Below are 10,017 nucleotides of genomic sequence, written 5' to 3'. Positions count from 1 at the left end.
CCTCCGAAATTGAAGAGCTATTTATGGTTACACATCACTATTTTGTATTGGGTCACGGACACTACGGACCATGGACATTACGGACCAGATTTAGGGACATTACGGACCATCTTAAGAAACTTACGGACCATGATTTATAATCTTATTACCTTTTATTTTTTTATTTATTCACTCATTGGTCTTTAATTTGTTAATAAATTCTTGAATATGAGTGCTCAGTATGACAATTATCTTCCATATAACTGTGAAAAATCCCGTGAAATTCGAATAGATGAATGGTTTAATATAAAAAAAAATGTGAAATTCCAATAGATGTTAAAGACCAATGTATTTTTAATAAATTATTAACACTACAATTCAAATTGAATCGCGGACATTGAAAATTTATAATTATTTTTCAGAGACGAGTACGACATGGATACGTCTGATTTTGATGTGACCCGGCCCGACCGCGAACTACTCCAAGAAAATCATGAAACGTAAGTTGTTATTTGTTATTACTTAATCACGGACATTGAAAATATATTATTGACTGGATATGTGAAATAAATAACACCTTAGTAAACGGGACGGTTGATTGGCGTTGCAGCATCAGAGGGAAAGGCAGTGGCTGTCCTGCTATGGTGAAACAGCCTGGGTCTGAGACACTTTTTAATATATAAACAAACAAGAAAAATACTAATTAAAATAAATGTGTTATGAGTGGATTTCACTTGTCGAAAACTGGATTTCACCTCGATTTTCGATCTATTTTCGAAAAAAATCGAAAATTGCTCTTACTTCTTCATTTATAAACACTTTATGAGGCACTTTCCAATATGTATACAATTAAAAATAATTATTAATTAAAATAAATGAGTTCTGAGTGGATTTCACGTTTTGAGTGGATTTCACGTGAAATCCACTGGATTCCTGTATCACCCTGTACCCATTTTAAGAAAGTGACCCAGTGGTGAGGAAAAAATCTCGACTTTGACATAATATAATTTTATACATGTAGTATGCTGTATCTTTTCGCTCATTTTTTGTCTAACGCTTCTGCTCCGAATATCGCGCGGAATTGCGCACATTCAAATACGAATTATATGTCTTGTAGGATTATGAAAAAAACGTTTCAAGTGGTACCAATTCTATACCCAGGTTTTAAAAGCGAAAACATTTTGAAAAAAAAACACATCTTAATTATAGTTTCAAAGTGCTATTTTTCACCATTTTTGAATGCTGAAAATAACAAAAATAAAAAGTTTGTTGAATTGCATTTCTTTCAAAGTACAACATTTTTGTGTTTGAAATTTAACAGAAAATGTAATTGTATCCACATTTATCAACAAACATGCTATTTAAATTGTCATAGATATACTGGGCAAATTTCCCTAAAGCTTTCATTCGAGTAATGTTTCACTCAAAAATCAATCTTCACTTTGTTTGAAACTTGTAAATTATAAGCTGCCAGTAAAAAAATCATTAACATGTGTATCAAACATTGAATATATGCATATGGAATACATCAGTAAATTGAAGGGGTTAACGCTAACGCTAGCAGTGACACATCTCCAGGGCGTTGGTTGTCAACGCGGGTAAACACACAAAGTACAATCAAGATGACACCATAATCAGATAAAAATAATCAGATGGTATTAAATTCTTATCGATGTAAGAGAGCCTTTTAGAGACTTGAAAGGAAACTACGTAGCAATTATATTATCTAATGATAATAACTATTATTCATGAGATAGGGGTAAATTGAAAAGGCAGGAAACTATGGAGTATCAATATGATTTTAAAACAGTTAATTACATTTTTAATTGAGTTAAATGCTATAATTACCCTTAGATATATATAAATACTTAATTTATAAAGTCCACAATATATCATTGAGAAATTTAGGAACGTTTTCCCTGTTTCCTATATTATTTATGTATGATTTTCTGTCCTATGGTCAATATTATAATGTAAAATGCCTAACAAAAATGTCAAATTGCATTATAGTATTACACTTTCTTGATAGATTTTACACTGTCTTGGGAGACTCGAATTCAATCAGCATTCTTTTCTAAGTACACACCTGACTGGAAATCAAACGAGAATAAAAACATTGGTTCTACAGTCAACGTACGTTATACAAATAAATATTACTCAACGATGAGATAAGGTCATTAACCCGGACTGATATAAAGAGCCAACTGATAGTAATGACTTTCGCGGCCATTGACCTCGCATTATCATGACGACTGCCTGTGGAGTACGATGCTCTTGATGGTTATAGTTTGTTGGCTGGTATTAACAAGTAAGTATGAAACGTTCTTTTGTGTGTATTTAGTTGTAATGTTTTGGCAGCATTTAACAAAACCATCTATCACTCCAAGTGTTACGTGAAGTATTAAACGTGTGCAATCTTTTCTTGCATCACTGCTTTATCTATTTAAGTACGATAAGTCAAATTCATTTGTTTCTGTTAAATTTTCAGAGCATGTACGATCCGAGTGTATGCCGGGATTTTGCAGTTTAGATGATGATGACGAGGCATTTTACTTGAAAAAACACTGCAACATACCAGCGGACACATTATGCTCTGTGCAGGACCATTGCCATAACGACGGGCAGTGTTTCAAGGACAAAGTGAAGGATCATGTTTTTTGTAACTGCTCAGAGAGTCGACATGGCAACGCTTGCCAATTTTCATACAGCCAATTTAGCCCTCAGTGCAAAGAAAGCAGGGATTGTAACGGAGGTGAATGTGGGAAGTCGGGAGGGGATGGAAGATGGAAATGCAGATGTCCAATTGGTTTTAGAGGTCATAAATGTGAAGTAGAAATCAGAGTTTTCATTGGTAATTGGGTATGCGAAAACGGAGGTACAGCTTTTGTCCAAGGGCCAAACAGAGGATGTTTGTGTCCATGTGGTTTCACGGGAGCCTATTGTCAACATATTGCTAGAGAAGCAGCATGGCATCAGAACTGCCGTAATATGATTTGTAACGGTCGTGGGAGGTGTCAAGTTGACGAATATAACACGGCAAAATGCATTTGTAAACACAATGCGATTGGAAAATTTTGCCAGTTTAATTCAGATTTGTATAGCAATGAGCACACAAATAAAAATGCATTTGAACAATATTCTCGAACAGCTTCTGACAATATTTGTTTAAACGAAGGTAAATTGATTTATAACAGTTCAGAACAAACACACTTATGCACTTGTCAATGTGGGTTTCATGGCCCTTTTTGTCAGTATAGCATCCTTCCCCAGAGACAGGATTATAAAAATCCCTGTGAAGAAATACCAATTGAATGTCGAGACGATATACATTGTCAAAATGATCTAGCTTCTTGTGCGAAAGAATGTAAATGTGGAAAAGGCATCTGTGCAAAGAATTGTAATTCAGTGTGTGAAAGTAACAGTGGTTGTGATTCATTTCCTTGTAAAAAAAGTGTTTGTGTGGGGCAAAATTGTGTTGAATCTCGCTTAGTAAATAACGAAAAAACAAAAAACGACACTGTTAAATACATCGTCATATTTTCCATAGGCTTCCTTGCTCTAATCTTGCTCGGTGTCTGCAGTTTGTTTCTTTACAAACGGTTTAAAGACAAACACATATCCCGATCGCAAAACTACAGACATGACGATACCACGATGTCAGTTTTGTAATCAAAATACTAAACGTTCAGATGACAAAGGCAAATGCGCGTCCGAAATTTAGCAAATTGTATTTATTTAATAATTTATATTTAAAATTCTAATTTAATTATGTGCCATAATGATGATGTGAACACTTTATTCTAAATTGTCATTTTGATCGTTTTTACCATGTGTTTATTTACCATATTGGCGCTACAAATTTCACTTTTTATAACGCATGTATGTAAAAATATGACATCTAGCAGTAGATATAAGTTGCTCATTTATATACGGACTGTATTGTATTCCTAGATGTTTATATATTATAAACACGTACATTTTTTTGGATGATATATACCGGTGATAATGAGTTTGTATCTTTTGATTATCTGAACCCATAGTCAATATACTACATACGTGTTCCTAACTTATATTCAAATTCATGTTTGTGTGTAAATAAAATGGGAGAAAAGTTATACGCTCTGTTTTCGTTTTAATACATATTAATACAACATGTATATAATAGGAGAACGTGACAATGTTGCAATATAATGTTTGATATATATGTTGAATGGAATATGTTTTAACTAAAACCTAAAATCAAGTAATTGTATACATTCATTCTGTTCAGTAATGTATGCACACTTAAATTATATAATAACTTTTGTTTTACAAATATACTTTACTTCGTGTTTTGATAATAAACGTTTGTACATAGTGAATTCATAATTCTACTTCCTGTTTCATCATTTATTTGTATATATGTATAAGTTATACAATTACGGGTTGATATTATTGTTTAAACGCTTTACAGAAAGTAAAAAAAAAAACACAACGTGTAGCACGTTATTTAATTTATATGAAGTATGGTAAAACATTGACGTCATGTTTTGCTATAAATGACATGAGCATATATATTGCATTGCTGTACGGGTTTACCTTAATATTCAATGGTGTACTTGAATTTGAGGCAATAAACGTGTTTAGTTTATTTGTTGATACGAATTTGATCACGGGTCATATTGGCCTAATTGAAATATATATAGTGTGTGTTATACTTCCTTGAATAAACTTTCTTCTTCTTTCTACGATTTATTCTATTTTTTCCTTCATTGCCTTCAAGTTGATACTGGCTCCGATTCGGATTTTTATTTGCCGTTATTGAAATATTGTTGGAAGAGTGTTAGTGTGTGTGTACTTGTTAACTACTTTAATCCCCAATGAGCTATTGTAACGCTGACCGTTCCGAGGCGGCAACCACAACAGTTATTAATAAGAACTTGTTGTTGCTTGTGTTGTCCGTCTATGTTGTTGAGTGGCGCCATGTGTCCTTCGTCTCGTGTATGATCGGTCTTAAATACGCTGGCATAGAACGACATGTGTTTTTAATTTTATTTACGACATAACTAAATCTTGGGAACGAGTTAGTAAGTCGTAGCCACGAAATACAGTGGCTCAGAAAACAATCTGAGGTGAGAGCGTACCCTCAACCTGAAATGTATATGAATTATCCTTTGTTTTAGATAATTCTTGCATTTCCTGTTTTTTTCTTGTCTCTTTATTTTTACGTATACGAAAGGAACCTCCAACCCCACTAATTTCTGTTCGAATTCTGTACACTTTAGCCCAAAGCAATTAACCATATATAAGAACATGCTTTAAATACTTGTTGCTATAGTTTCAGAATAACGAGATTTCATTATCTATGCTATCTGCTTTTGTTGTCCCGTTGAACGGCTGTCAGATTCGATCCAAAATGTGCATATAGCAATTAAGACCATGATGTAAAATTTGGCTGCACCGCATAGCTTAGTAGTTTCCCCATTTAAACTTTATTAATTATAAAAAAAAAATAGCAAAAATAACAAAAAGTTGTTCGAGGACCTTAGACCGCCCAGTACCTAAATACCTAAATACCTGTCACCCTCTGGGCGCTCACGAGATCTTTGTCGATATTTAAAAATAAAACTAAAGAACACTATTTAATGACCTCAAACATCCTTGTTGTGCGATTGCTATTCATGAAACATGATGTATTAAGGCATTTATAATTTAGACATATAACTGTGCAAAGTCGTTGCAACACCATCCCTTACTCAACTGGTACAAAAACAACATCTTAATGCAGTTTACAGCTAAAATACCCACACAGAGCGTCTTTGAATCCATATATTAACCTTTTTTTTCTTGTGACATGTATCAGTAAGGAGTGTTCTTGATGATACGTACATAATAACATTTATAACTTTCTTAATGATGTTCTCGTTTTCGTCAGTTGTAAAAACCTAAATAAGAACGCTTTAAAATGCATGCAAATAACTGCTGGTGGGTGAAGACCTAGTAAAGCTAGAACTTGTTATAGATAACATTCCAATATACGTTTGTCTTTTAGATTTCTTGTTTAAACGGCAGTGGAAGGGCTCGTGACAGAGTGCGTGTAGCTTTTTTAAATCACCTGTAAACATGTCGCGTAAGTGGAGCGAATCATCGATACAAAACCCACGGCTTACGACGGAAATTGGAATTTCAACATTTACATGAAATAGAAATATATTGAATGTTTACATGAATTACTAGAAGGAGGAAAAAGCCGATATGTATGGAATGGAGTTTGTGTTACCTTTCTTAACCTGTTTAGCAGGTAAGACAACTTGTCATATTTAAGGGAAATAATAGGTAGTATTACATCTATATCCATTTATTTTACCTCGACTGTGAAGACAGGTGAGATCGAAGCTGATATGGATCAATCTCGATCCCTTTTCAAGGGTAAAAACCCCGTTACTGTGGTATTAGTCGAATTTATTTTGTTTAGCAAATATCTTTTCTAGATAGTCATACATTGATATTAACCATTGACAATAATATATAATAAAATAGTCATAAATGGTGAATTCAAAATTTAGTTGAATTTATTTTGTTTGATAAATATATTTTCTAGATAGTCATACATTGATATCTACCATTGAATATGATATATAACAAAAGTCATAAATGGTGAATTCAAAATAAACGTTTAAATGAATAAACATTACATTTTTCGTGCGTTTGTTTTCAGGATCAGTTTTTTCGGCATGTCCACCTGGACTCTGCAGCCTAGACGAAACGAGTTTCTTTCGAAATGAATACTGTGATATCAAAGCTGACACAGAGTGTGACATAAATGTCAACTGTAATGGAGATGGGAAATGCTACTTTGACCAGTACACGAAAAACACCACGTGCATCTGTTCCGAGAAAAGAATTGGGGACATGTGTCAGTACAATTATACTACATTCGGGATGCCTTGTTCTTCTAACCTTGATTGCCATAGTGGTGTTTGCATAGTTGCCGGACCTGGAGATAATAGGACAAATCATTGTGATTGTCCTTTGGGCTTAAAAGGAGCAAGATGCGAACAAATAGATAGACAATACCTTTCAGAAAGTTGGGAATGTGAAAATGAAGCCAGGGCATATATTCAAGGACAATACCTTGGGTGTTCATGCAAATGTGGTACTGTCGGACAGTTTTGCGAGGAAATGGACGAACGCGCTCCTTATCACTACAGCTGTGATAACCAACTTTGTAAAAGGGGAGAGTGCGTACGATTCATTGGCGGTTGGCCTAAATTTTTTAGCTATGGCTGTAAATGTCCAAATGGTTTCGTGGGTACATTTTGCCAGTATCCAAACACAACGGGAATGCCGCCACGAAAACCATCTAGGAGTCAGTGTCCGAGTATGGGAAAGTATCCAGTTTGTGAAAATGGAGGTTCTTGTTATGTAAATAATAAAGACGGAAAATATGTGTGTGAGTGTCCATGTGGATTTCATGGTGATTTTTGCCAATTTAGTGTCTATATTACAAGTGATACATACAAACACCCTTGCGAAACAACTGACCAAGTTTGCCAAAATGGAGGCGAGTGTTATTACAATGCCACTGAATGTAGAGTCATGTGTAAATGTTGGGGGAGGTTCATCGGTGATCGTTGTAACAGAGACTGCGGCCCCTATAGGGGCTGTGCTAATAAAAACTGTGGACGTTGGTTTGATTGTGTGGAGGACGAATGTGGGAATCCTAAGTGTGTTAAAAATGAGAACTATGGTAAAGACTTAGATAAACGTTTAAATATTTTCCAAGCACTTGGAATAGCATTTGCTGTGATCGTTATTGCATCATTATTAACTGTATTTGTTTGTTATATGAACAATAAAAGAAGAAGAAAACATCGAGAGAGAATAGCACAGAATATATGTTCAGAACAGCAGAGGGTTTTACATTTGACTATGCAACGAATGAATCAACATATCAATAACAACTACGTCCAAATATCAGATAACGCAATCTATACTGTCACAGGAGGAGGAAACGCTACACGAATCAATGGCGCACACAACGGTTATCAACCTGAGACTAGGTCAACACCAACACACACTTCTGATGCTCAGGCTAGACAAACCATAGAGCAGTTAAATGCAAACAATAACGTGAATACATCACAGAATTCCACGCATACTGAAAGTAACAATGATCCGCCAAGTTATGAAGAAGTATGCCAACCACCGCCGACATATTCTGATGTTTTGCGAAGTATGCCTTAATCAGAGCATTAATTTAGCAAAGACTTGTCTTTCAAAAGTTATAGTATCCATATGTTCGTTGTTCATGGCGCTTCTGTGATATTGAGATTTTGTTGAGGGAAAATTGTTTTAAAACGGTTTGTACGAGTCTAATTAAACACTGTAATAAACAGATTATGAATAACGAAGCCAGACCTCTACTCTATTATTTTATGTACACTAATGTGGATTTGAGATGCCTATTTGTACTCCTATTATTTTGGTATCATTTCAAAGGGTGATATGAATAGAAAAGGCTTATGTAAATGGTATATATACTGACCAAAATATTACAAACAAGCGTTTTTAGCCTTTAAAGATTTAAAAACAGTCCATTTCACGTCCGATTTCTCTTGAAAAAAAATCAAAAAAAAAAAATCAAACAGCCATTACTTTATGAATTATGTATTTCGGAAAATATCTTTGTCATCTATGTAATCAGTAACCTTTGCCCTAAATTATAACGCGTCACCATTCAAAACTTTTGTTAATGCATCGATGAAAAGACTTATGTATGTGTGCATTGAATATTGATATGCATGTATTCATTGTTTACTCTTGAGTTAATACTGTCATATTTTCCTTTTCATGTATTTCACTTCAATCATCTTTTTTTCCCAAATTGTTTGAAAGTTATTGATTTACATTTGTGTATATACTAATACTGAGATGTAATGTATATAATCTAAAACTTAAGAGCTGGGTTTATGATTAAATCAAACGAACATCATAACCTGGTACTGGTCTAACGTTCTGACTTAAGCACTTAAGGTCATTTTAAATATGCCCATGTGCATGTAAATTGTAAATACAATAATGATTCCGAGCATATAGTGTTAAGCATTCGAGAACCCCAGGAGTCTTGTTAATGATGTTCAATTTAAAGTGGTTGTAATGGTTAATTCATTTCATTTCATTTGTTGATGTCTTAACTGTCTTGAAAATAGTTACAACTTCGTTAAACTCAGTTCTATTTATAAAAAAGTAGGTTATTACCTCATTGTATCTGAATATATAATACTAAGTGACCTTTCTGCTCCATTAATAGTGTTTATGTTCTTACACCCAGCCGTATTTGGGTAAATAGTACGTGTGTTTATCTGTGTATATTTTTACATCATGAATATAGACTGTGTGCAATTATCCGAAAATAAGTTTATACATTTTGAAATAGATGTTTAGAATTACGTTTTCTGTCGAAATAAAGACTGTAAAAACTGAACGTATGGTGTTCTTTTGGTCATTGATTCTACTTATTAGTAAACAGGGGGCAATTACTTTTCAAAAGATATTATCTTGTATTGCCTCACCTAGCCTCAACAAATAAAAAAGACAAAATAAAAAGTACATTTAGTGGCCCAATCACCGCCGCTTGCGGTTACAGTGCCTGTTTCATGTTTTTAATATAAAATGTGCTAATTTGGGGTTACGTTTTAAAAGAAATATTTTTGGTTTGACCTTAGCTGTATACCCTACTGACTTTAATTAGACATATGTGTGCTGATGACCATGGGAGTCCAGCCGAAACTGTAGTAAATCTTAAACAACAAATAATTTGATGAGACAGGGATGAAGAGTTATAAAAATGAGACCTAAATAATAGTATTTCGTTATGGTGGTCTTCTCCATGACTGGCGTCTGAAAATTGGACATATCGTGACACGCCAATTAAAGATGACTTTTTAATAAGTGTATGGGCTTGCTGTAAACGCACTACTTGGGCCAACGCTATGCAAGCTACAAAACATGTATATATTAACTATCATAAAAGCATTACGGTTAAACTACATGTTG

At 34.0% G+C, this 10,017-nt stretch overlaps 1 protein-coding gene across 2 annotated transcripts; it reads left to right on the top strand.

The window, feature by feature from the left end:
• The first annotated feature begins 6,072 nt into the window (after window positions 1–6,072).
• LOC128208766 (neurogenic locus notch homolog protein 2-like) lies at window positions 6,073–9,435 on the top strand. 2 transcript variants are annotated; one of them, XM_052912348.1, is made up of 2 exons: window positions 6,073–6,259; window positions 6,677–9,435. In XM_052912348.1, exons 1-2 carry the CDS (start codon window positions 6,214–6,216, stop codon window positions 8,203–8,205), a joined length of 1,575 nt encoding a protein of 524 aa, XP_052768308.1. In that variant the 5' UTR covers window positions 6,073–6,213; the 3' UTR covers window positions 8,206–9,435. The 2 variants fall into 2 exon arrangements, with proteins under 2 accessions (XP_052768308.1, XP_052768309.1); XM_052912349.1 differs by lacking the exon at window positions 6,073–6,259 and adding an exon at window positions 6,272–6,387.
• The last annotated feature ends 582 nt before the right edge of the window (window positions 9,436–10,017 follow it).

This window comes from Mya arenaria, chromosome 11 (genome assembly GCF_026914265.1).
Source record: "Mya arenaria isolate MELC-2E11 chromosome 11, ASM2691426v1".
Taxonomy (NCBI): Eukaryota; Metazoa; Mollusca; class Bivalvia; order Myida; family Myidae; genus Mya; species Mya arenaria.
Note: the sequence above shows the minus strand (reverse complement) of the source record. Positions and strands in the feature narration are given on the sequence as shown.